We start from the raw sequence: 27,939 nt of genomic DNA, 5'->3' as shown, positions 1-27,939 counted from the left end.
ACAACACTTTTAGACATTATTTGGTACAATTATGCTTCCAATGTAAGTACAGGTATGAATGTTGTCAGATCCATCTAATTATGGATCAAAAAAAATACAGAATATATTTTCTCATACTTGTTCATTAAAAAAGGAAAAGCATTAATGGAGTTAGACTCTAGATGCAAGAGAAGTTAAAGTAGGGAAAGACAGAATGAGGACACACTGGGAACAGCCTTGAAAACCATGCTAATAGGATTCCCCAGTGGTCCAGTGGTTAGGACTCAGTGCTTTCACTGCCATGGGACCGGGTTCAATTCCTGGTTGGGGAACTAAGATTCCACAAGCCGAGCGGCATGGCCAAAACAACAACAACAACAACAAAGAAAACCACACTAAGGAATCTGGACCATATTCCAATAGCAGAAAGAACTAGCCTGTGGGTGAGCAGAGATGAGATCTAGTTGTCATGTGTCATTCCCTAGCACATGCGTGACCTTCATGGCAAATGAAAAAAAAGATTTCCCTGAGCCTCAATATCCACATCTGTAAGAAAAGAGCTCTGTAGTGGATTACCCAGTCTCAATGGTGGAACACTGGGAGTTTCTGAAAAAGCAAGTAACATAATAAAAGCCATGTTTTAAAAGCTGATTCTGGGACTTCCCTGGTGGTGCAGTGGTTAAGATTCCGTGCTCCCAATGTAGGGGGCCTGGGTTCGACCCCTGGTGAGGAAACTAGATCCCACATGCATGCCGCAACTAAGGAGCCAGCGAGCTGCAACTAAGGAGCACACGTGCCGCAACTAAGAAGCCAGTGAGCCGCAACTAAGGAGCACACCTGCCACAACTAAGGAGCACAGCTCCCGCAACTAAGGAGCACGCCTGCCCCAACCAAGACCCAGCACAACCAAATAAATAAAATAAATAAATAAAATAAATATTTAAAAACTAAAAGCTGATTCTGCAGCAGTGTGTTACTTGATAAGACAGGAAAAGCTTGGAGTCTTATTTACTAGTCAAGAAGATCCTAAAACTGTCTAAGTGAAAGGTAATCAAGGTTTAAATTAGCATAGGTGGGAATGGAAAAGTGGGAAGAAAGAACTGAGAGTTCTTAGAATAAAACGGACTTAGGGTGAGAGAAGGAATCAAAGGTGGCATCATCGAACTTGAACCATTAGAAGGTTGTTGATGCCACTAACAGAGAGTAAATAGAGGAAGAAGAGGAGGAATGAAGAGCTGTGCTTTACACATGTTGAGATCTACATGTCAGCAAGAAAAATCCTAGTGATACACAGCAGGGAGTTGAAAGGTTAAAAATCAGACTCTTAGAAGGAAAGGAACATTTTAAAACATCCTAAAACATGTAGTTACGCAAAGCACGTCTCAATCCTCACAACCACTTTAAAAGATTGGTTTTATTAGCTTACCTTTATGATGAAGAAACTGAGGTTCAGAGATATTAAATAACTTTACAATGATTACTTAGCTATAAAGTAGCAGAGCTGGAATTCAAATCCATATTCTGTCTGATTCCAAAGTCAATTTTCTTTCCACTACGAGTATGAGTAATGATTAAGACCATCACCTTTAGCCAAGGTCGAAAACCGGGCAGCAAAATCTCTGAACTCACCTAGTTGCAACCCACACAAATGATCTTTCGGTAAGAGTGTGGTGGTAAGTATATTCCCAGAATGGTTAGCATCAGAGATAACTTTAAGTTTAGCATCAGAGATAACTTTAAGTTTAGCATCAGAGATAACTTTAAGTTTAGCATCTAGAGGTAACTTTAAGTTTAGCATCAGAGATAACTTTAAGTTTAGCATCAGAGGTAACTTTAAGTTTAGCATCAGAGATAACTTTAAAAGTTTAGCATCAGAGGTAACTTTTAAGTTTAGCATCAGAGGTAACTTTAAGTTGCTCTGAAAAGAATTTCAGAGAAACTTAAAGTTACCTTGGGCCTGCTTGAAATACTCTCCCATCATGAATATCTTGGCTTTCTGGGCTTGCATTAAATGTGTGATATCTCCCCCAACTCACCCACTCTGTCTCAGATGACAGTCCCATTCTCAGACTTCAGGACAACTTCCTTAATCCTAGAAATCCTGTTAAGAGTGAAAAGGGCATGTACAACACCTAAAAAAACTCTTCCAGAAGGATGTATTCGGTTTGGGCTACAATATCCTTGAATATTTTTTCCAGAGGCCCAGTGGATTTTAAGATCCAATCCATTGCATTGTCATATACAAATAATGACGGCAGCTATCACTTATCGGGCACTTACTAACTCTAATTCTTACAACACTCCTGGAGATAGACTATTTCCATTAAAAAACAAACACAAACAAACAAACAAAAAAGCCACCTGTGGTTTATTGAGGTTGAATAATTTGCCTACGGTCATCTAGCTAACATATGGCCCAGGCAGAATCCAGTGTTCAGACTCCAAAACCCAAACTTCAACTGTAAAGGAAGAACTGCTGGATTGGTGGAACTTTGTGCAAGAGTTAAAGGAAACAGATATAACAAAAATAACTCTAAAATTAACCTAGCTTCAGAGACTGGGACAGTGGTACAGCAAGTAATAATGCGATACATAGAAAGGGGAACTATTTGCTAAGAGGAAGATGCCTTCAGTTTCAGGTACATGTGGCAGATTTTTACATCAAGAGAGAAGCTTAGAAATCAAGTAATCAAATCCCCCTTTTTACAGTAAGGGAATTAAGCCACATAAACACCCAATAACTCCCAAACTCACCAGCTAGTCAGGATGAGAGCCAGAGTTATTCCCAGTTCAAAGTTCTTTTATCACACCAGGTAGCTTGAGGTGGAACAGCTAAACCCCTTTGGGTGAGCTATAGCCTAGATATAAAGATCTCTGAACAAAGGTCCTTGAAAATAAAGGGTTGGGCAATGACACACTGGGAAATTTGTCCCCAGGTATCTGCTTCCTCAAGAGATTGCTTAGGGTGAGGCCTGGAGCTGCTTGGGAAACCAGCTCTAATAAATTCATCTACAGCTTTACCTAACCGAGCGAATTGTCTCCCGGAAACAAGGCTGGGACAAAAGTAAATGAGCTGCCACTAATAAAATCCTGTTCTTAAAAATCCAATCTCATGGGATTGACATATATACACTACCATGTGTAAAACAGACAGCTAGTGGCAACCTGTTGTACAGTAGCACAGGGAGCTCAGCTTGGTGCTCGGTGGTGACTTAGATGGGTGGGATCGGGGTAGGGTGAGAGGAAGGCCCAAGAGGGAGGGGATATATGTATACATATAGCTGATTAACTTCGTTGTACAGCAGAAACGAACACAAGATTGTAAAGCAACTATACCCCAATTAAAAAAAAAATCCAATCTCAGTCATATCTTTCTTGCTCTCTCTTTTTTTTTTTTGGCTCCTGAGATGGTTGCTTGTGCAACAGGCATAGTTGCTTGAATATAACCTCAAAATAGAGAACAAAGTACAAACTCACTTGTTAAGAAAAAATGTTATCTTTTAGAAGTAGATTGTAGACTTAATTAAAAGAAAAAAAATCTAAAAAACTTCAAGGTGCAAAGTGAAGTTGTAAGCAAAAGCAACATGAAATGTGTTCCCACATAATTTGTTTTAGAATATAAACTACATTTACCTCTAAGGGTATATTTTTGCACAAAAAATAGTGACTAGGGCTTCCCTGGTGGCGCAGTGGTTGAGAGTCCGCCTGCCGATGCAGGGGACACGGGTTCGTGCCCTGGTCCGGGAAGATCCCACATGCCGCGGAGCGGCTGGGCCCGTGAGCCATGGCCGCTGAGACTGCGCTTCCGGAGCCTGTGCTCCACAACGGGAGAGGCCACAACAGTGAGAGGCCCGCGTACCGCAAAAAAAAAAAAATAGTGACTAAATTCACCCAGGCCGTGCGGCACGTAGAGTCTTAGTTCCCCGACCAGGGATGGAACCCGTGTCCCCTGCAGTGGAAGCACAGAGTCTTAACCACTGGACTGCCAGGGAAGTCCTGATGTTGAAGTAATTTTAGATTTACACAGGAGCTGCAAAGATAGTACAACGTTTCCATATACTTTTCACCTAGCTTTTTCTTACATTACCACAGTACAATTATCAAAATTAAGAAATTAACATTGGTACAGTACTACCAAATAAACTATATTCAAATTTTACCAGTTTTTTCATTAATGTCCTTTTTCTATTCTAGGACCCTATACTGCACTTAGTTGTCGTGTCTCCTTCAGGCTCCTCCAATCTCTGACAGTTCTTCTGTTTTTCCTTGCCTTGAATGGCCTTGACACTTTAAAGACTACTGGCAGATATTATGTAGACTGCCCCTAATTTGGGTTTCTTGGTTTCTCCAATAAAAAGAACCCGGGTTCCTTGGAGAAGTGGTTGATACGGAGGGCAGTTCAGGAAAGGGTTCTTTGAGGAGGTAGTCTTTTCACTTGAGTCTTGAAAGGTGAATATATTGAGGAAGGGATAACAGTCTAAGTGTAAAGAAAAAATATATGGTGTATCAAGGGAGTAGAAACTGGCAATGGCAGGAAAGGCAAATACAAGATAAGCCTGGACAGGGAACTATCCTCAGTATCTAATAATAATCTATAAGGGAAAAGAATCTGAAGAAGAATCGATATTATATGTAAATGTATAACTGAATCACTTTGCTGCACACCTGAAACTAACACATTATAAATCAACTATACTTCAATTAAAAAAAAAGAGATGGGGACTTCCCTGGTGGTCCAGTGGTTAAGAATCTGCTTTCCAGCTGAACTCGGGTCGATCCTTGTTTGGGGAACTAAGATCCCACATGCCGGGGGGGTGGGGGTGGGGGGGTGAGGGGGGGCGGGCAACTAAGCCCACGCGCCACAACGAAAAATCCCGCATGCCGCAACCAAGACCCAACACAGCCAAATAAATTAATTTTTTAAAAAAGAGATGAAACTAAACAAGATAAGCCTGGAACATCTCTCAATTCTCAAAAATAAAGTTGTTTTTTTTTTTAAATATGATGTTTTCTCAGATTAGATTGAGGTTATAGAATCTGGGGAAGAATACTACAGAGCTGATGTGCCTCCTCAGTGCATCATATCAGAGGATACATGATTTTGATATCTTATTACTGATGATGTTAACCTTGATCACTTGGTTAAGGTGGTACCTGCCACGTTTCTCAACTATAAAGTGACTATCTTCTTCCCTTTATATCCCTTAGTTCCCCGACCAGGGATCGAATCTGCGCCCCCTGCGGTGGAAGCACGGAGTCTTAACTACCAGACCACCAGGGAAGTCCCATACTGTGGTGTTCCAATGGTGATTTTCTATTGCCCTCATTCCTTCTGCATTTATTAATTGGAATTACTATATAAGGAAGAATTATCCTATAAGGAGGAATTATCCTTTCTCCCTCATTTATTTATTCAATCATTTATTTATACTCGTATAGACTCATGGATATTTATTTTATTCTCTGGGTTATGATAATCCCTGGATTATTTTATTCCCTGGGTTATGTTATTTTGTTGCATAGACTATTCTACCTTGGCCATTTGGAGCTCTTTCAGCTTGGCTCAGGTGTCCTTTCAAGATGCCACCAATTTTTTTTTAAGCACTTCCTCACTTTCTAGCTCTGTCAGATGTTTCAGATTCATCTTGTGCTTGCCCTGCCCCAGCTCTGGAATCAACCACTTCTCCAAGGAAGTCTGGTTCCTTTTATTGGAGAAACCAAGATCTGGACATTAGGTGTACTCATTGCTACAGAGATGTCACTGCTTCTACGCTCTCAGGGGACAGAACTAGGAATATATGTATGTATATTAACCCATATATATATATATATACACATCTATATTTCTATATTAATCTCTATATCTACCTATATATTTATATATAAATTTATAAATATATACATATATATTTTTAAATTATAAATTCATAGTGATACTTCTGACTCCAATCTAGCATCACAAAATTCATTCTAGTATTCCCTTTTATTTATTTGTAACTTCTTTCTCTGAGGGTGAGAAGCCTAATTTCATAGAATGTGGAGAGAGATCTAGAATCTCCAAAATGATGCCATTGCCAGTTTCTACTCCCTTGATACACCATATATTTTTTCTTTACACTTAGACTGTTATCCCTTCCTCAATATATTCACCTTTCAAGACTCAAGTGAAAAGACTACCTCCTCAAAGAACCCTTTCCTGAACTGCCCTAGCCTTCTCCCAATCAGCATAGGTCACTTCCTCTGTCTTATAATAATTTTATAAATCATACTCAATAGAAAGTTTCTTGAGGTGAGAGGACAGATCTACTTTGCCTCTTGCCTTCCTAGTATCTTGCTTTTTTTAAATAGAAGGAACTCCATAAATATGTCTTGAATAAAACTGCATGAAAGTTTTAATTTTATCCAAAACACTATTAGTACAAAAAATGACTGCCATTATATAGTCCTAAGGCAAGTTGAGATGGTAAATATCATTTTTCAGAACTGTGAACTAGTCAGTAATTTTAGCTTATTCAAACTCTGAGATAAACTCAAATGATATGAAAAAAGAAAATGGAACCACTAAATAACTTCAAATACTATACATAAAAGGCTCACTACTCTATTATTCAGCAACATGGTGACATACAAGTCTATAGCATGTTAGAATAATCATTGTTACTGTTCTTGGAAGAGCTTCAGCCAGGTCTCTGTAGAAACATATATCCTAGACAATAGGGAAATTGTAACAATGACCAAATTCCCCAGGGTCAGCAAGGATATAGATATTTGCATCAGGTCAGAGTTACCAATAACATTTGCCTCTTTCTTATCTCCTCTATAAGAATATTTTGTTCTTAAAAACACTAAGAGGGGGCTTCCCTGGTGGTACAGTGGTTGAGAGTCCGCCTGCCGATGCAGGGGACATGGGTTCGTGCCCCGGTCCGGGAAGATCCCACATGCCGCGGAGCGGCTAGGCCCGTGAGACATGGCCGCTGAGCCTGTGCGTCCGGAGCCTGTGCTCCACAACGGGAGAGGCCACAACAGTGAGAGGACCGCGTACCGCAAAAAAACAAAACAAAACAAAATACTAAGAGGGAGGGCTTCCCTGGTGGCACAATGGTTAAGAATCCGCCTGCCAATGCAGGGGACACGGGTTTGATCCCTGGTCTGGGAAGATCCCACATGCCGTGGAGCAACTAAACCCGTGCGCCACAACTACTGAGCCCGCGCTCTAGAGTCCGCGAGCCACAACTTCTGGGCCCACGTGCCACAATTGCTGAAGCCCGCACGCCTAGAGCTGGTGATCCGCAACAAGAGAAGCCACCGCAATGAGAAGCCCGTGCACCGCAACGAAGAGTAGCCCCCGCTCGCTGCAACTAGAGAAAGCCCCTGCACAGTAACGAAGACCCAACTCAGCCAATAAATAAATAAATAAATAGACATTTTTTTTTTTTTTTTAAGTTTTTTTTTTTTTTTTTTTGGGGTACACTGGCCTCTCACTGTTGTGGCCTCTCCCGTTGAGGAGCACAGGCTCCGGACGCGCAGGCTCAGCGGCCATGGCTCACGGGCCCCGCCGCTCTGCAGCATGTGGGATCCTCCCGGACCGGGGCACTAACCTGTGTCCCCTGCATCGGCAGGCGGACTCTCAACCGCTGCGCCACCAGGGAAGCCCCAAAAAAAGTATTATTAAAAAACAAAACAAAACACTAAGAGGGAATTCCCTGGCGGTCCAGTGGTTAGGAGTCCGCGCTCTCACTGCTGAGGGCCGGGATTCAACCCCTGGTCGGCCCTCAAGCTGCATGGCGTGGCCAAAAAACCCCAAAACAAAACAAAACAGAAAAACACTAAGATCCAGGGCAAAAGTAACGAAAAAAGAAGTTGTAAAACTGAGAAGCAATTTCACTGGAAACTGCTCATCAAAGAATCAGAGCAATCTTCACTAGGCAGTTACAAATATTCACCCTAAGCAATTCACATGTTACTATTCCAGAGATAAAAGAAGAAGAAAGTACCCTCAGATATAATCTTTCCCCCTACCTGGCCTATGTCAGGAGAAAAATAAGTGTCACAATACTGACTCTTCTATCTTCCCCAGACCCTAACTTTACCTCCACCTCTGACTTTGCCCTAAAAACATGCTCACATTTCTGGGGTGTGTGTGCGTGGAAATTTGTATATATGGATTAAGGAAATAATCCTTTTTTCTCTTAAGCCCTTTCCCCCCTCAAACTACCATCTCACCTTGCTCCCACCTTTCGAAACTTAGTTTCCGGGTCCTCATTGTTTCCACTTCCTCATCTTCTATTCACCCCTCTGCCCACTTGGGTGTAGCTTCCACTCCCACCATCCTGTTGAAATTATTCTCCTGAAGACCTCTTACTATCAAATCCAAGGACCATGTCTCAGTTTTTATCACTCTCTGTTGACATTTGAGTTGTTGATTAATCCCTCATTTTTGAAATTGTATTTCTCCTTTTTTCTTAAATGGAACTCTCCTGCTTCCTTTCCTATCTTTTAAACCATTCACAATTTTCTCACGGAATCCTCTCTCCCTCTCTCTCTCCACTCACCCCTGTTCCTAGACATTACTCAAAGGTCAGTATCTCTCCTCTCTCTGGGTAAGCTCACCTATGCTGAAGTCATCAAAGGTCACTTACACCAAATGATTCCCAAAGCTGTATCATAAGCCCTAAGCTTCCTGACTTTCCACTGTTTGATGGATAGCTTCATGTGTCACATAAATACACAACATAATACAGCCTAAATCATCCTCTTACCATTACCCTTCAAATTAAGTTTACTTAACCACAGATAATTTTTCTCCAAAGATGAGCTGGCATATAAATTTTTGCTTATATAAAATAAATAACATAGCATGAAAGACAGTATAATGGTAACAAAACGTGTACAAGGTCTGAAGTCAAAAAGAGGACTTCCAGGGTCTCACTCTGCCTCTTTCTAATTGTGTTGACCACAGGCACGTGAGTCACCTCTCTGAAGAGTATACCATCATTAACCTTAGCTCATCAAAAATGCCTAACATGTGACACATAGTGAAGAGAGAATGGCATAGGGGCTAAGAGCCTGGGCCTTCCTCCGTACATGTTGCTCCCTCTGTCTGAAAATACTTCAGACCCTCCCTGGCCTTATGATATAGGTCCCAGCATCCTCCAGATGCCTTCCCTAACCCCGAAGACTGGGTTAAGAGGCTCCTCTTAAGTTTCCAAAGGACTATACCTACCCCAACATTGATCACATTGTATTTTTTGGATCACATTGTATTTTAACTCTCAGAACAGTGCCTGGCACATGGGTGGGTACTCAAGTATTTGTTAAATGAAGGGAGGTTTACCAGGTATCTGAAATCATTTGTTGGATTCACCTATTTTTATAAACTAGTACTTTGGGGGGGAAAGACAGTGAAACAAAACAGTGGGTAATGTCTGTTTATTCCGAAACAAATCATTCCAAATAATGGGAAACCAGAGGATATAGCCACCGAAAAAATGGTCTCTAGCATTAAACTCAGGCAGAATACAACGTAACCTTATCTATACAGATTGTTTTAGTTCACTCCCTCTGTTGGAATATTTCAGGTATTTTCTTACAAATGCTATTTCTTACAAATAACTGGCTCTTCAGGTAATAAAGCTAAATAGTAATTCTAGAAACTAAAAGAGAGCTAAGATGAGAAATAAAGAGGGGGGAGACTTAATTCAGTAGGTCACTCAAGTGTTCATAAGAAGCACCCAGGAAGCTTGTTTAAAATACAGATTTCCAGGTCTCATGCCACAATTCTGATTCATTAGGTCTGGAGTAGGGTCCAGGAAGACCACATCTTAACAAGAACCTTGAAGTGATTCTAGTGTTGGAAGTCTCTCCCCATCATATGCTGGAAAGCATTGAAATAAAAAGGTCTAAGATCTATACGTATTCCAAGAAAAATGGAAAAACAGCAGCATAAAATGTTTTTATATTGTTCATTTCAAATTTTGCATTGTCATTCAAATTTGGCAGTGTAAAAAAAATGGCTGCCCTTCAAAGGTTAACTGAGGTTTGGACAAAATGAACCTGGGTCACTGAACTGATAAATTTGTTGCCCATCATCTAGGTTCATCTAGAACTTCCCTGCTCAGATGGCACAAACTTACTGTGCAGGGACTCCCCTGGTGGTCCAGTGGGTAAGACTCCGTGCTCCCAATGCAGGGGGCCTGGGTTCCATCCTTGGTCATGGAACTAGATCCCACATGCATGCCACAACTAAGAGTTCTCATGCCGCAACTAAGATCCCACGTGCCACAACTGGGAACTGGCACAGCCTAAATAAATAAATAAATAAATAAATATATATATATATATATATATATATATAGTGCAGACCAATAACTCATGATAATAAAATTGAGTTCTTTTTTTTTTTCTGAAGATTTTTTTTTTAACGGCTTATTTATTTATTTGCCATGCCTCGAGGCTTGTGGGATCTTAGTTCCCTGACCAGGGATCAAACCCAGGCCCACCGCAGTGAAAGCACTGAGTCCTAATCACTGGACCACTGTGGACTTCCCAAAGTTGAATTCTTTTTACTCTGTTTTCTCTAGATTGGTTTGTTGCTGAATTTAAAACGTTGCTTGAGAAAAATATACATGGTTAAAAATATGGTATCTGAATAGAAGTTCCAATTTATTTTTATCTACTGAATATGAGGGTAACTAAAATTTACTGAGATGTTAAAGTTAAAGCAAGAAGCCAACAGGCTTGAGCTCTAATCTTTATTTAATCTGCCACTAATTAACACTATCATCTGCTTAACAAGTCATCTCTCAAGGCCTCAATTTCCTCTTGTGTAAAATGAAGGGGTTAAAATAGCCTAGTTTTTCTAACTGTGGGTCACAATTAATGAGTCATGAAATCAATTTTAGTGGGTCAGAACCAGCATGCTTGTTTGTTTATGTTAATGAAAAATGGAATGAAACAGAAAATGTTAGAGTGCATCACACATAGTAGAGATAAATATTCTTTTATACAGCTTTTGTTTCAGTTTGTATGTGTATAAACTGGGTACGAATGTAAAATAGTTCTCACTGTGGCACATGGTTAAAAAAAAATTATAGTTTGACAAGTGTCGGCGAGGATGTAGACAAACTGAAACCCTCATACACTGCTGATGGGGATCTAAAATGGTGCAGTTGCTTTGGAAAAGAGTTGGCAGTTCCTCAAAAGGTTAAATATATAATTATCGTATGACCTAGCAATTCCACAATTCCAATCCTAGGTATGTATGTATGTATGTTTGTATGTGTGTGTATCTCCAAGAGAAATGAAAACACATATCCACATATAAACTTGCTCACGAATGTTTCTGAAAGTGGAAACATTCCCATTGTTCATCAACTGATGAACAGATAAACAAAATGTGGTTTATCCATATGAAGGTATATTATTCAGCCATGAAAAGTACTGATACATGCTACAACATGGATGAACCTTGAACAAATTATACCAAGTGAAAGAAACCAGTCACAATAGAGTACATGTTGTACGGTTCCATTTATAGAAGATGTCTAGAAGAGGCAAATCTACAGAAACAGAAAGTAGAGCAGTGATGGCCTACCACTTGGGGGTGGGGGAGAAGGGCTGACTGCTAATGGTTATGGGGTTTTTCCAGGAAGTGATGAAAATGTTGTAAAATGGATTGTGGTGATAGCTGCACAACTCTGTTAATATACCACAAACCATTGAATTGTACACTTTAAATAGGTAAAATGTATGTCACATGAATTACGTTTCAATAAAACCGTTATTTTTAAAAATTATAGTTTGAAAGTCACTAGACTAGATGACAGATATCACTGAGGTCCCTGAGAATTCTCAGTGTACCCCCATACAGGGCTCACTTCACCCATCCTCCCACAATGGTTATTTGGAGGCAGGGCAGTAAGTTATCATGGAAACACCAACTGACTCCAATTCTGATTCCAGTGCTAACCAGATGCATGGTGACCTCTTTGAACTACCCTCTTCTTCTATGTAAAATGAGGATGATAACCTACCCTACAGGGTTGTTCTAAACATAAAAGGAGATAATAAATGTATACCATGCCTAGCACATAGCTTGAGGTCACAGCCCGATCTTGTCAGTCTCCGTACGCCTCCGTGTCTAAGACACATTCAATAAACATTATTCCAGAGGCTTCATTAACAGGATACACATTTGGGCTTAGTTTACTTGTCGCATTGTCTTAACAAGGCCTATGTCGTTAGAGTCTGATAAAAAATAATTCATAAATGTAATTTTTGCTTCAGCTGTTTGACTTTTTTTTAGTGCAAAAATTACTCTCTTTATAATATTGTATAATGGAAAGAAATTAGTGGTCTCTTTAAAACATTGAAATTTTAATTACATAATTATTAGAAAAGCTACCCATCTCTTCTCAAATGTTTGTTTTGGGCACTTTGAGCAATTACTTTTTGTAGTTTCTATTCAGAGGTCAAGTTAGGGGAAACCCCTGGCGGTCCAGTGGTTAGGACTCCGTGCTTGCACTGCAAGGGGCATGGGTTCCATCCCTGGTCGGGGAACTAAGATCCCACAAGCCTCACGGCGTGGCCAAAAAAAAGAAAGTCTATTGAGCACTTGAAATGTGACTAGTTTGTATTGAGATGTTCCGTAAGTGTAAAATACATACCAGATTTTATTTAACAACCTAAATGGGAAAAGAATTTGAAAAAGAACAGATACATGTATATGTATAACTGAATCACTTTGCTGTACACCTGAAACTAACACAACACTGTTAATCAACTATACTCCAATATAAAATAAAAAGTTCAAAAACTCAAATTAGGGGCTTCCCTGGTGGCGCAGTGGTTAAGAATCTGCCTGCCAATGCAGGGGACACGGGTTCGAGCCCTGGTCTGGGAAGATCCCACATGCCGTGGAGCAACTAAGCCTGTGCGCCACAACTACTGAGCCTGTGCCCTAGAGCACGTGAGCCACAACTACTGAGCCCGAGTGCCTAGAGCCCATGCTCCGCAGCAAGAGAAGCCACCATAATGAGAAGACTGCAACAAAGAGTAGCCCTCTCTCACTGCAACTAGAGAAAGCCCACACGCAGCAACAAAGAGGCAACGCAGCCAAAAATATAAATAAATAAATAAATAAATTTTTAAAGTCAAATTAAACATTATTCACTTTTTTAGTATAAACATAACTAAACTGCAAAAAGGGTAAGTCCATATATAAGTGTTGGAATGTGCAATCAAAATTTTTTTTCTTTAATTAGGTCAGTAGTTTTCAAAAATAGTTCCAGCAGCCAAGGTGTAATCCATCAGCGTCCCTCCCATTTCCTCACACCGCCACCCTCCTCCACCCTCCTCCTTCCTTTTGGGGAACGTCTCCTCTGCTGGTCTCAACAAACACTTCTAGCTGCCATTTTCTTCACTGTCTAGCTTCCTTGGTCAGAGTGACTGGTCAAGGGATGAGCCTGCTCATCATAAACAATTAGGTGGAAATACACAATATACAAAACAGAAGCCTCTACCTGCTCTTGTCCACCCCTTCTCCCAAGCCAATTCTACTTCCCAAAGGTAACCTCTGTCACAGTTCGCAGTAAAGATTTTCTGATATTGCCTATACATGTTAATAACAGCAAACACATAGTACTATGTGTCAGTCACTGTTCTAAGCATTCAGCACACATTATCTCATTTTATTTTCACAACAGCTCATGAGGAAGCTATTATCACTATGCTTATCTTACAAATGAGAAAACTGAGGCACAGAGAAGTTAACACATGTCACACGTGAACACACATTTTTAAAAACTGTAATGGTTTTATGTTGATGTGCTATTCAGTAATTATTTCTTCTTGGACATCTTCCCACATTAAGATGTACAGATCAGATCTACCTCAACCTTTCAGTACCACACACTATTTCATTCTGCAATAGTTTATGACTTATTGAATGAGGCCCGTGTCAATGAACGTTTATGTGGTTTCAGGTTCTTCATTTTTAAGAACAAGACTGCAGTGAACATGCTTCTACTATTGCCTACTTTCAGGTGTGCATCTAAGGTGTAACTTCCTAAAACAGCATTTCATAGGTTCAAAAGACCTATGTATTAAAGTTTTTAATAGACATTTCCAAATGTTCCTCAAAAAAAGTTGCATCAATTTATATATAATTTTGCATCAATGTATATTTGAACTATTAGCTATATGAGAAAGCTTATTCTCTACATCCTTGTCAATGTTGAGCATTATTTTTTTTAAGATTTTTTTTTATGTGTACCATTTTTTAAAGTCTTTATTGAATTTGTTACAATATTGTTTCTGTTTTATGTTTTGGCTTTTCAGTCACGAGGCATGTGGGATCTTGGCTCCCCCACCAGGGATTGAACGCCCACCCCCTGCACTGGAAGGCAAAGTCTTAACCAGTGGACCACCAGAGAAGTCCCATACTGGGCATTATTAATCACTTTTATTTTTTCCAGTCTGCTAGATATGTGAAAAATGGTACATTATTGTTTTAGTTTTTATTCTTTTAATCATAAGGAAAGTTGAGCATATTTTAACATGTATATTGGCCACTCAATACACTTACTTTTTGAAACTACATTTATTTTTAAAAGGTCATTTATAAATTGTTTATTATCTCTACAACTTAATTACTTTTTAAATTTGCACAAGGACCTTCTGAATATCATGTGTAACTCCTTGTACAATTCAAATTGCCTCTCACAGCAGCTGTCTTTCCTGGTGTCTGATTCCTATCCAGATCTCATTAATATTCTTTCCAAATAGAAATGTTGCTTCACTATACAGATGAGATCTTCGTTTCTGTAGAGTTCTCTTCTGTAGGGTACCAACCCCTTGATTGCTCATCAATATTCCCAGCACAGCACAAGCCTGTGAGAAGTCTGACTGACACTATGTGACGATCCAGGCATTAAGATCACTCTCTGTGGTTATGCTTCAGCTGCTACCCTCAACTAGCCAGTCTAAGGCTTCTTAGTCGTGTGAGGGGAAGGGTGCTCTGAATATCAAGATCATCTTTGGAATCTGAATCTCTCATGCGGAGTCCAAACACGTCTAATTTTTCTGAAAAGGGTCCCCTATGATTCCAATGTAAAAACAGCTTTGGGAGTGCAGTTTTGGCTTGATCCCGGGGTCATTAGGCCAGAGCAGGGAGGCAAACGTAGACCCTAATCACCCACCATCTAGATGACTGTGTCAGAATCAGGTAAAAGTTTGAGCCACCTTAGCATAGGGATCAGTTATATGCAAAGACATTCATTCCATTTGATCTTATTCACTTAATCCTTAATGATATCATGAAATAAATACTATTCTCGTCTTTCAGAGGAAGAGGCTCAGAAAGGTTAAATAACTTGCTCAAGGTAACACAGCTAGTAAGTGGCAGAGCCAGGATTTGAAAAAGTCTGACAGACCCTAATGTCTGTGCTCTGATGATTTACTGAAAATCACATCCTCCCTGTATCTGGGGGTGGTCTGGGCCACTCTCAAAGTGTCTCAAAACTAGAAATGGAAACGGCTGGGCCACATACCCCAGCCTGTTCCACCTCTAAGTCAATTCTGCCCTAGTTTCTTTCAGCTCAGGTCCACATCTTGAGTCTACCACATATCTATTTATTTATTTATTTTTTGGCCACACCACCCAGCTTGCGGGATCTTAGTTCCCCAACCAGGAATTGAACCCGGGCCCACTGGCAGTGAAAGCACCAAGTCCTAACCACTGGACTGCCAGGAATTCCCAACCACTTATCTATTAAGTAAAATTAGGAAAATCACTCTAAGCCTTAGTTTCATCATCTCTAAGATGTTCCTTTAGCTTAGTGCTAAAATAAGTGCTTAATAAATATTGACAGTAGTGGTGGTAATAACAATAGCTAACATTCACTGAACATTTACCATGTACTAGATATTGTTTTAATTGTTTTGCAAATGTAAATTTATTAATCCTCATAGTAACACATTCAGAATAGTATTGTCCCACTTTACAGATGAAGAAACTGAGGCCCAGAGAGGTTAAATAAATCCTAGCTCTTACTCATTTTTTAGAAGGCTGGGATGGAAACAAAATGATCTCAAGCGCAAAGGATAAACCAGAAATGCAGTTCCAATGCACACTGTACTTCATGGTCTACTTATTTTTGTTAAATCAGCAATTTAAAAAAAAGAGCATCTCTGATGTTGTCTCCGAGAAACTGGTAGTTACAACCAGAAAAACTACAGCTGCTCAAAACCCTGACGCCATTTCTCTGCACCAAAAAGTTTAAACCTCTGTCAAATTATACCTTGAAAGGGCCAAATTTTAGGTGTTCTCAACACCTCTGTAAAAACTCTAAGTTGAAGATGATATAATTATCATTTTCTTACATGCTTCTATTACTTTATTCATTCATTTGAATATCTTATCTTCTTGTACTTTTGAAACCCACATTAGCTTTTTACACAATTGTGGTAATCTTCACAAAGCTTATTTAGACAGTTTAAAGAGTAACCCCCAATTATGGCCTTTACAAACTGACTTCAGTCTAAAATTTTTAGGTCATGAAGAACCGACCAAGAACCTTTCTGATCTTTTTTTTTTCTTTAAATTAAGGAATTACCAGATCTAATCCAATTTTAATTCTATCTCTTCTCTCAAATCTAATTTGTTACTTATTCACTAGGTTCTTCTTCCCCCTTCCCCCCAGTTGATAATTAACTCACTGTAAGGACAAACATAGTCCAATGCAGTGAGGTTTTTTTCCCAGTATTTTTTCACACATAGCAAGGAAAATCTCTCCAAGTAAGTAAAAAAAAAAACCAAAACAAACAAAAAACCCCAAAACAAAACAAAGCCCCCACAGATAATGATGTCAATAACTTCAAATTTAAAGTGAAAATTAGAGAAAAGTATAGTTAACTGGAAAAAGAATATAGAAATTTAGAGTTGACTGAGGCCATTATGCAAAACATGGATTTACTCTGAATTCCTGTTTCTTCTTTAACCTTTGTACCATTTCATACTTGAACATCAGATGCATCAAATATCAGTTCCTGGTACAGTGCAGGAGCTCAATAAACATCTGTTATATGAATGAAAAACAGTATTATCCAAGTTCTCAGTTCCCACATATCTTGACAAAGACCCACCTGCATAATTGAGTGTCTGCCTATGAACTACATACTCCCAGGTCTTGAAAATTACATGCTAATTAAGACAAAGTGGCTAATTAAAGACTCTTCTTTGCAATGTCAAAGCAGAAGAAATATATACACTTATTTAAGAAGGCTGCATCTGTTAAAGATATAACCTCCTTATACCAGTCCTTTGTCCTTAATAATTAATCAAGTTTTCTCCAAATACAGGGCTTCTTAGTTTCACTCCTGGCCATTTCCAGGAAGGGCCTGGCTTCCATTCTTCTTATCTGAAATTTTAGATGATGTATTTTTTTCAGGACTTGCTCAATCTTAAAAGCCAGTTCAGATCAATTTAACCAATCCCTTCAAGTAGGAGAATTAAAACGGGTTTACTGAAAAGTGACTCTTCTCTAGGCAAGTTCTCTAATCTTTCCTTTCTGTAAAAATCTGAGAAGCTAACCCAGAACAATGCTTTAATCAAGGACAAGCATAGCCGAGGCTGGTCACATAAAGAATTACCAAATCACACAGTCACAGAAGTGATACAATTTTGCTACTTATGTGAACCAATGCTATGCATCATATTTCTTAAGGACTGGTTACAAACATATTAATGTTAATGATTTAATTACATTTTAATGTTTACCTTCTAAAATTACATCAAATTATGGTGCTGTTTTTAAAAAGCCATTGAGAAGCATTTATTGAGTAGTGGTCTTTTATTCTCCATGGGAAAGTCAATCAGCTTCTTTGGGTAGGTTTCAGTTTCTTTATCTCAAAAACAGATAATAATTCACAAGGGATGGTTATGAAGATTAAGTGAGAAAATAAAAGTATAACTACTTTGAAAAGTATAAATTGCTATAAAACTCTTATAATTTTTAATAAAATTTCAAGCCAGTTTCAAGGAAAAAAATTAGTGGGATTAAAAATTATTCTACCCAATGAGGAGAAATTGGAAAAAAATTAGAACTGATTACTTAACATTGTCTGGTTTGGCTAGATGTTAACAAGAAACCCCTTGGTTAATTAAGACTGTTGCTAAAAACTTCTCTAATCAATACACTGTCCTATTTCAGGGCATGTAGTAAGTATAATGAAAATAATTTCATCTTTCCTTGAGGATTCTAGGTAGCTTTCTTATTTTTCTCCTAGAGAAGGGAAGCAGAATAAAATTTCTGATTGCTTGAAAATTCTAGTCAGTTGGTTCTAGTTTTGCTATACTTGCTTTTAAAAATATAATGAGAGCTAATAGACTAGTATTGGCCAGCAGTAATAACCCTGAAAGTAGATGCTGACAGTGGTAGTAAAATAGTGGCCTGGATCCTGGGAACATCTTGGAAAACCTGCACTCAGGTGGAACTGAATCCTGCCTATCACAGTATCCAAACCTTTGTCCTGCTACCTTCAGAAATCCTCAGAGACTGCTACCTGATTTGAACCCTGATGGAAATATCTCAAGCTGTTGCCCATTAAAAAAAAAAAACCACAACAAAACTTTGGATTGCAAACCAAAACAAGACTTGTTAAAAGAAGTCTCTCTTCAAGGCTCATTCATTCATTCAACAAATATTTGAGCACTTACCATGTGTCAAGCAGTGCTCTATTTGCTCAGGATATAACACTAAAAGTGACAGACAAGGTCTCTGCTCTCATGAAGCTTCCATTCCACTGGGGAAGCTGGACAATTAAACACTGTGATTAGTACTGTGAAGGAAATACAAAGAGAGTAACTGGAGTGGTGGTAGGAAAGGGGGCAGATACTTTAGATACTGGCCAGGGAAGGCCTCTTTGAGTGAATGACATTTGAGGTGAAACCTGAATGATGGGGAGGAGACAGGCAGCCAGCCAGGTGAAGAGAAGAGATGGGAGAGTTTTCCTGGCAAAGGAAATAGCAAATGCAAAGGCCCTGAGGCAGGAATAATATGGCTAGGGAGTGAGAAGTATGAAATGATGACAGAGCCAGTTTAAATAGGATTTACAAGGAATGGTAGAAGATTTTAATTTTATTCTTAGTGTGATGTGATGTCAAACATTGTTAGACAATAGTGTTTGCAACATGAGATATATTTAATGTATTCTATGAGTATTTAATTGCTTATTACATGTATAATGGTTGCAAAATGAAAAGGAAAGGCAAGGTTCTCACACTTAGAAGGTTTACAATCTATTAAGGAAGCAATAATTCATAAACAGTGACAGCACTAAGGTAAAAAATGAAGTAAAAATAAAGTGCCAACTGAAGGCTGGGGAGGGAGCCACTGATTCAAATAGAAGACTTTAGAAAAGGCTTCATTTTTTTAAAGTAGCATTTTATTTGAGCTCTTAAGGAAAAAGGATTTAAGGGGGGCGGGGGGGGAAGGGGGGAGTCTGGGGCTGTGGGAACTGCATGAGCAAAGGCACAGAGGCAGGAAAGGACAGGGTGGGTCCAGGAAACCGTGAATCATTGTATGGCTACAGTGCCAGGTGGGTGGGTAGTGATGTGAGAGATAAGCCTGGAAAAATAGGCTGTCAGGGTGTGGAAGTTGGGGTCTTGAATGGCATGCAGAGAAATTTAGACTTGATTTACTTGGGCTTTGGTTCCCCTTAAGTATGTAAAAGAATCTCTTCAGGTACTTAAAACTGCAGATTCCCATGCCCCATCCCTCCAGATACACTGATTTGTAAGTCTAGGTGGGACCTAAGAATCTCCTTTTTAAACCAACACCCCAGGTGATTCTGAGACAGATAATCAGGAAACCATACTTTGAAAATCAGTGTTCTATTTTTTTATGACAAGTCTGGACTGAAAGGGAAAAACTGAAGCCAACTCTAAGGATTGCTCAAGAACTCTAACAAAAAAGGGGGAGCTGAATTAGAAGACCCATTATCACTGTTGGGATAGTATCAACCAAAGCTGGTGATTAAATGTGGGAGGAGAGAAGGACGGAAGTGTTCAACACAACTTCTATCCTTGTCCCTAGGGAAATTAGGTGGACGCAGGTACCTGGTGCAGAGGGACCATCCACATGGTCTACCAGGTGTTGGAAATATGGATCTGGGCTCAGAAGATATGCAAAGGCACTAAACATACTGGTTAGGTACTCCAAAGTAAATTCAAGACAAATTAAAGAATATAAAAAGTAAAACCATAAAATTTAGAAGGAAATTGAAGCTTAACCCATCTCTGGATGGCAAAAGACTTCTGAACATAAAAGCAACAGAAAAATCCCAAAGAAAAAGATTTATAGATAAGAAATAATACACCACGTACGAAATTAAAATAACTAAACATTTGACCATAGAACAAAGAATTAATATTCTTAAAACGAAGACCTTATATGGGAATTCCCTGGCGGTCCAGTGGTTAGGACTCAGCGCTTTCACTGTCAGGGCCAGGTTCAATCCCTGGTTGCGGAACTAAGAGTTAAAGACAAACAAACAAAAAACCGAAGAGCTTATACAAATCACAAAGAAAAAAACACTAAGAATAGTTTCTGTATGGAATAGGGGAAGTTATTAAATAACCTGGCTTGGTAGCTTAAACATCTTGTCATAAAGTGACTTGCTTTATATGCACTAGAGATGATCGGGCTTTGTGGCATAGATCAGCAGGGCTCTTTCCATGTACTTTACCAGGTAATCAAGTGTCAACCTACGGGAGTGCCTAAAAATACCGATTGTTGTAACTTCTATTGTCTTGAGAGTACAAATACATTAAATTGCCTCCAAGCTCCACTAAGCCTTGACACCCCTAGGGAAACTGCCTTTATTGCATCCAGTCTTTCCTTGGCTCTATCTATTTAAAATGTGTGCCGGGTTAGGGATGGGACAGAAAATAATTTCACAATGTCTAGTGAGCAGTGGTTCATAAGTCATCCTTTCGATACATAGGTTGTATGGATTTTGGGATCAATAGCCCAATCCTCTCATTTTACAGATAAGGCTCAGAGAAGATGAATGACTTGCCCAAGATCATCTAAGTGGTTGGTTCCCAACACTAAGTTGGGAATCCTGACTCTTAAGCCAGCACCCTTTCCATTTTGCGGTGCTGCTCCATCCATCACAAGCTCTGGATTCTCAAAATAATGGACATGTAAAACACCATAATGTCAACTTCTATACACTTTCCGCTTTAATCACTCCACTCATTCAGTTTGGCCTAATAAAAACCTGTACTCCCTCCCCCAAAGCCCCAAATAAATGAAAGAACTCCAAACAAATAAAAAACATAAATAAAATATTAAGACATTTGGGCTTCCCTGGTGGCGCAGTGGTTGAGAGTCTGCCTGCCGATGCAGGGGACACGGGTTCGTGCCCCAGTCCGGGAGGATCCCACGTGCCACGGAGCGGCTGGGCCCGTGAGCCATGGCCGCTGAGCCTGCGCGTCCAGAGCCTCTGCTCCGCAGCGGGAGGGGCCACAGCGGTGAGAGGACCGCGTACCGCAAAAAAACAAACAAACAAACAAAAAAAAACTAAGACATTTAAAAATGGGAACAGATTAAGCAAAAGACAATTCACAGAAATGGAAATGAGGGTATGAAAAACATTCACTCTCACTAGTAATTAGAGAAATATAAATTAAGTCACTTTTGCTTATCAAATTAGTAAAGATAAAAAAATAAGATTCAGTGTTAACGAAGGATGCACTAAGAGGCCCTCACAATCACTATAGGTGAGAATATTGATCTAGTCATTATGAAAACACAATTTGACAGCAGTACTTTTTAATTTTCATGCCCTTTGACCCAGTAATTAAACTTCTGGGAATCTAACCTAAGGAAATAATGAGTGATTCGTACAAAGATTTATGCATAAATTTGTTCTCAGTTTTTTCACTTATTAATAATGGTGTAAAAATCAAAACACCCAAGTACATAGTTAAATTTTGTAACATCAATACAATAGGGTATTAAACATCCATTAAAATTGTTTTCAAATAATTTTGATGCCATGGAAAATCATGGAACAATGTAAAGTGGAAAAGCAGATACAAAACTCTATCTACTGTAATAAAATGAACCCAGTTACCTGTGTGTTTATGTGAGTGTATTTGTGTGTATCAAAGGAAAAAAAAAAAAGACTGAAAGGAAATACACCAAACAGTACTTCTCTGCAGAACAGATTATGGACTATTTTGTCTCCTTCATAATTTATTTTTTTCCCAGGTTTTCTGTAACTAGCATATATAATTCTTATTTTCAAAATATTTTTGGATGTTTGTATATGTGAAAATAAAACAAGAATTATATATATAATATGAAAAGAGGTTTTAAAGATGATTAATTTGTAAATCACTCACATTCAGGTGTCAGTTGAAGTCATGGAAATAGATCAGATTGCTCGGGGAGAGAGTATAAGGAGAACAGGATGCTGGACAGGTCATGGCTAACACACACATTTAAGGGGCAAAAAGACTGTGAATTAGTGAAGGAGCATGGAAGGAAATGGTTAGATGGAGAACCAGATAGAGTCACATCAAGAAAGCCACATGAAAGTGGACAGAAAAGTTGTCCACTTGGTCAAATGTTGTCAAGTGACGAGGAGGAGGCCAGTGACAGGGCCATTAGAGGGAAATCACTGGGTACTACGCATGGACAGATCAGTTTCCTCTAGTGCTGGTGGTGGAAACCAAACCTGAGCAAATATTACCTGTTCAATAAAATTGACTGTGAGGAAAAGAAGTCCTGTGCTTAAATTATTTGCTTAAGCTTCAGTTTATGGGGGAAAAAGGTTGTGGAAATCTAAAACCAAGTAAAAGCATATCAGGATGACTAATCTATGGGTAATGAAACAAAAATTGGCAATACTTTGGTGTACAAGAAAAAACATGTTTGAGGGATTGTAAAGTTTCCATTTAGTGAGCTCCATTATAGGATAAATACAGGAAAAAACGGCTCCACACTTGTTACCAGAAGTACAAAAAAGCTGTTATCTTTTTTCCCCAAACATGCACGTTCTTAGTTTCAGAGCAGTATTAAAGAAATTCTTTTTTTTTTTTTTGCCGTACGCGGGCCTCTCAGCGTTGCGGCCTCTCCCGCTGCAGAGCACAGACTCCGGACGCGCAGGCTCAGCGGCCATGGCTCACGGGCCCAGCCGCTCCGCGGCATGTGGGATCCTCCCAGACCGGGGCACGATCCCGTGTCCCCTGCATCGGCAGGCAGACTCTCAACCAGTGTGCCACCAGGGAAGCCCCAAAGAAATTCTTTAAAAATAAAAATAATGTAAAATTTCATAGTATCATGTTAACTTTTTTTTTTTTTTTTTTTTTTTTTTTTTTTTGGCCATGCTGCATGGCTTGTGGGATCTTAGTTCCCTGAACAGGGATTGAACCTGGGCCCTCGGCAGTGAGAGTGTGGAGCCAAGGAATTCCCCATGTTAACTTCTTATGACTGGACGTGTGAAGTTTCTAGAAACATTTTCAAATATAAAGAAATCATCTGACATGCTAAATAATGGATTTATTGTTGGGTCAAACCTTGTCCTGTTTATGAAAAGAGGTCTGCATTAGCACAATAACTTGACTGAGTCTCAAGGACTTTCCCTCCAGCCACAGAATAAACAAATCAGTATAGCCCTACCAAGAGTACCATTTACCATAGAATCTCAATTCCACAACCATTAAGTAGAAACTACTCAACTTACAACCACTCATTTGTTACTAAAGAACCTTGAGTCTGTGTTAAGTAATTTAACATCACCTGGAGATTACTGTACACAATCCAAAATAAAGTACTTAAACTTCCTATCAAAAAACATACAGTGAAAGACCATACCAACCTTAAAAAAAAAAAGTCTTTTCTTATGGAAATTCCTGACTTAGGAACCAAGGCACACTTTTTCCTATCTGCAGAAAGAGTACAATTCCAATCTCAGTGAAAGTCACCTATTTATGAGTGTATGGAATTTAGAATGCCTGAAAACTAGTTTTGCTGTCAACATAAATAATGGCAAATTCTCCCAATTTGTGGTTAGGTGGCCTTTTATGGCAAAGATGTCTAATGATCTCCCACACTCTCAACATTCCTTTGTGTCTGTGTTGTATATACGTCTTTGATGAACCTTTCTGATACAGAAGCTCTAAATGTTGAAAAATACCAGAGGAGGGACTTCCCTGGTGGAGCAGTGGTTAAGAATCCACCTGCCAATGCAGGGGACACAGGTTCGAGCCCTAGTCCGGGAAGATCCCACATGCTGCAGAACAATTAAGCCCGTGAGCCACAACTACTGAACCTGCGCTCTAGAGCCTCAAGCCACAACTACTGAAGCCCGTGCGCCTAGAGCCTGTGCTCCGTAACAAGAGAAGCCACCGCAATGAGAAGCCTGCGCAACGCAATGAAGAGTAGACCCTGCTCGCCACAACTAGAGAAAGCCCGTGTGCAGTAACGAAGACCCAATGCAGCCAAAAAAAATAAAATAAATAAATAAATTTAAAAAAAAAAAAGAAAGAAAAATACCAGAGGAAATCCAGATATTTGAAACCCTAAGAGGAACAATAATTAAAATTTGTCCTTGAAAACATAAGTAAACAACAAAATCATTGTAGATACACAAAATACATGCAAATACCTACTGTCTTTCCAAAAACTCCTGGTGGGACCACTTTCCTAGAGCGTGAACAGAGAGAAACAATGTCAAAGGAGGTAAGAAATGTGTTCATCAAGTACCATGGCTCATTGCCAAATGAAACAACCATCATCTGTATTATTAACTCAAAATCTCTATTTTATTTTTTTAACATCTTTGTTGGAGTATAATTGCTTTACGATGTTGTGTTAGTTTCTGCTGTATAGCAAAGTGAATCAGCTATATGTACACATATATCCCCATATCCACTCCTTCTTGTGCCTCCCTCCCACCCTACCCATCCCACCCCTCTAGGTGGTCACAAAGCACTGAGCTGATCTCCCTGTGCTATGCAGCTGCTTCCCACTAGCTATCTGTTTTACATTTGGTAGTGTGTATATGTCAATGCCACTCTCTCACTTCGTCCCAGCTTACCCTTCCCCCTCCCCGTGTCCTCAAGTCCATTCTCTACGTCTGCGTCATTATTGCTGTCCTGCCCCTAGGTTCATCAGAACTATTTTTTTTTAAATCTCTATTTTAAAAATGAAAAACATAATCATATAGAAGGGACTGTGGCATGTTCATCCTCTACATACTAGAACACTGGCACACTGTAGGCAGTTACTAAATGCCTGCAGTTTATGAAGAACACTGCAGACTACCACAGACTTCAGATCATTAAAACACTGTAAAGAATCTTCAAACATTTCTGACCCTTTCCTCCTCCACCCTGTCCCCTGCTCCAAAAAAAAGAAAAGAAAAGAAAGAGAAAGAAAGAAAAAGACATTTTGAGGGTACCTTAGCAAGAAAAAGTATCCTCTGTCATCAAGATATGCTGTTAATAGAATTGTTTTCACTTCTGAAGCTTTCTTTTCTTATAATTATTAGGTGGTCAAAATTTGGCCCACCTTTAACCAGAATCTGGAACAAAACTTGAATGTACCAAGCTAAACAAAGTTACACAATGGACCAAGTTTTACAAAATGGCACTGCTTTGCTAATGTTGCCAATACACTATTCTCTTCCCAGAGGCTCTAGAGTTCAGGGACTACATGATAACAACACTTCTAGGCCCAATTCAGAACTGTGAAAATAGCTCCACCACTATTTACTGAACTACATAGAATTAATGACAAGTCCTAATCCCATTATCAAAAGGCCATAATGTTGACAGAACATAAGGTAAGGAATATGACTGACACAAATACATGGACTGAAGAGAATCACTCACTATTGCTCAAAGGTTTTTGTTATTGTTGTTGTTTATTTTGTTTTGTGTTCAAGGAAAAGCAGAAGAGGGAATTTTTTAAAAACTGTATTCTCTATGCTCCTACAGCACTCTGGGTTGATCTCTAGTATAGCACTGGCCTCACTAATACTCTAAGTTGTATCTATTGACCTGCCTAACCCATTTGATTTTAAGCTATTTTAGAGTAAGAACACTTAGAACTTTGAATCCACAGGACTGACAATACAAGGGGCACTCAATAAATGTTTTGTCCAAAAAAATGAAATGAGTTCTTAAAGTGATTACCTAGTACCATGTTATGTGTTGTTCTATCAATGCAAAACAAAGAAATACATATGCACACACTCGTTTTTGAAGGTCTACCTAAAACATGATCATCCTTCATCCAGGCTATAACTCCACAGGAGCTTAGGAAATGCTCATTGACAGTCATCTTCTTTTCTGCCTACATCAGACCTCAGAAGAAAGTGTTATTTCATGGTTTCTAAAATACTTATTTGTGAATAGTATTAATAACTATGCAAATGAAAAGTATTCAATTTAACTACTTAAATCAAGAGCAAAAGAAAGAACACCTAATGCAAAAGAAGACCTCTCCCCTTTTAAAGGGTCACTGTCTTAACGGCTGATAACTCCCTAATTATCTTTGACTAACTTGAAAAGTCAAGTCAATAGAACCATCTGGATTAGGCAGACTTCTGAAAGCTGGAATTAGGTGAAAGATAATAGTATTTCAAATATCTCTCACCAGGATTGTAAGCACCAGTAAGGAGGTAAGGAAGGGTGTCAGATGGTTAGCTCCTAGCACCTACAGCTTCAGGCTTAGTAGGTGTAGCCAGGGGTGTACAGTTACCTTATATTAACACCCACGTATTGACAGGTGCCATATGTACACGATAGTGATTCTGGGGTGACACATCCAGCTGTAAGGACTGCTATATTATCAACATATCTCAAAAGGCTGAATGGAAGGGGAGAAAAATCGAAGAGGGAGAGAATGGCTAAAAATGGAGAATGGAAAAGAGCAGTTGAATTATTAGAATATTTCCCTGGGAGACTATTTTGAATTTTGATGAACTGCCGCTTTCCTCCACCACACCAAAAAAGTATATATTGTTATATATAGTTAGAAAGGAGTGTTCCAGTTGGAAGAGGAGGGGATCCTATCAGTTCCCGCCCTCAGGCAGCAAAAGCTCCGCTCTACATAATTACTCCAACCCCAGCGCAGTACCCAGAAGTGAGGAAAGAGCAAAGGATCAGCAGCTCCTCCACTCCCTTTCTCGAGGGGGAGGGGTTCACGCTCCTTGTGTTCCCCCCACCCCCAAAAGTCCCGGGAGAAAGAGGGTGTGGAGGGAATTCGAGGTCTCCGCGCACTCTCCGGCTGTGGAGGATGTGGAGAAAGAAGGCCCTTACCTGGCTAACAGCGGTCTTTTCTCTGCGCTGCTACCAGCCGTGGTACGGGTCCCTGGCGCTTTGCCTTGCGCACCTGTCGCGAGCCAGCGGCAACACCTACAGCTCCCTGCGGCCCCGCCCCGGTCCGGCTCAGAGCCCCGCCCAAGACCCCGCCCACCGACGCGGGGGCGCGCACGTCAGACCGTCTCCCGCACGGCCTCGGCGAGAGCGTGCGCGCCGCCGGCTGCGTGCTCCTCCTCACGGCTGCTCGCGTTGCTCTGCGGTGCGGCGTGGGCGTGGTGAGGGGCGTGACTGCTTTTTCCAGGTCCCGTGTCTCGCCCTTTGTTCTTTGAGGGGTCTACGCACTTGCACGACGTAGAGTCCTGTGCTTCTGTACTTTGGCTTTAACCTGCTGACTCAGAGCTTCCACAGTTTGACTCAAGAACGATTAGGGGATTTGTCCTAGGTTCAAGTGTAGGCCAGTCACCAATCAGGTTCCTGGTGCTTTTGGGGTAAGTTCTGTGCAGGGAGGGTGTTCTAGAGGAGGCCGTGGGGTGTAGTGGAAAGAGCTATAAATTCATCCTGGCTCCACCGCTTGAAGTTCAAGTCGCCTCACCTCACTAGAGCAGAGTTTCTTCATGTAA

At 39.8% G+C, this 27,939-nt stretch overlaps 2 protein-coding genes across 9 annotated transcripts in view; both read right to left on the bottom strand.

The window, feature by feature from the left end:
• The window catches only part of LIMA1 (LIM domain and actin binding 1), an 84,844-nt gene extending 57,269 nt beyond the window's left edge, over positions 1–27,575 (bottom strand). For 5 of the 8 annotated variants that reach the window (XM_032644852.1, XM_032644854.1, XM_032644855.1 and 2 more), the window contains exon 1: positions 27,317–27,438. The gene's annotated coding sequence lies outside the window, so the exon portion shown is untranslated. Of the gene's footprint in view, positions 1–24,657; positions 24,683–27,316 lie in introns of those variants that run through there. The other 3 variants (XM_032644858.1, XM_032644853.1, XM_032644859.1) reach the window with 3 other exon arrangements.
• Positions 27,321–27,939, bottom strand: part of FAM186A (family with sequence similarity 186 member A) — a 119,467-nt gene continuing 118,848 nt past the window's right edge. The window contains 1 exon segment of the mRNA XM_032646947.1: positions 27,321–27,642. Within this exon segment, the coding sequence (XP_032502838.1) occupies positions 27,321–27,642 (322 nt within the window).

This window comes from Phocoena sinus, chromosome 10 (assembly GCF_008692025.1).
Source record: "Phocoena sinus isolate mPhoSin1 chromosome 10, mPhoSin1.pri, whole genome shotgun sequence".
NCBI classification, from domain to species: Eukaryota; Metazoa; Chordata; class Mammalia; order Artiodactyla; family Phocoenidae; genus Phocoena; species Phocoena sinus.
The sequence above is the reverse complement of the archived record's forward strand: the minus strand, read 5'-3'. Positions and strand labels throughout refer to the sequence as shown.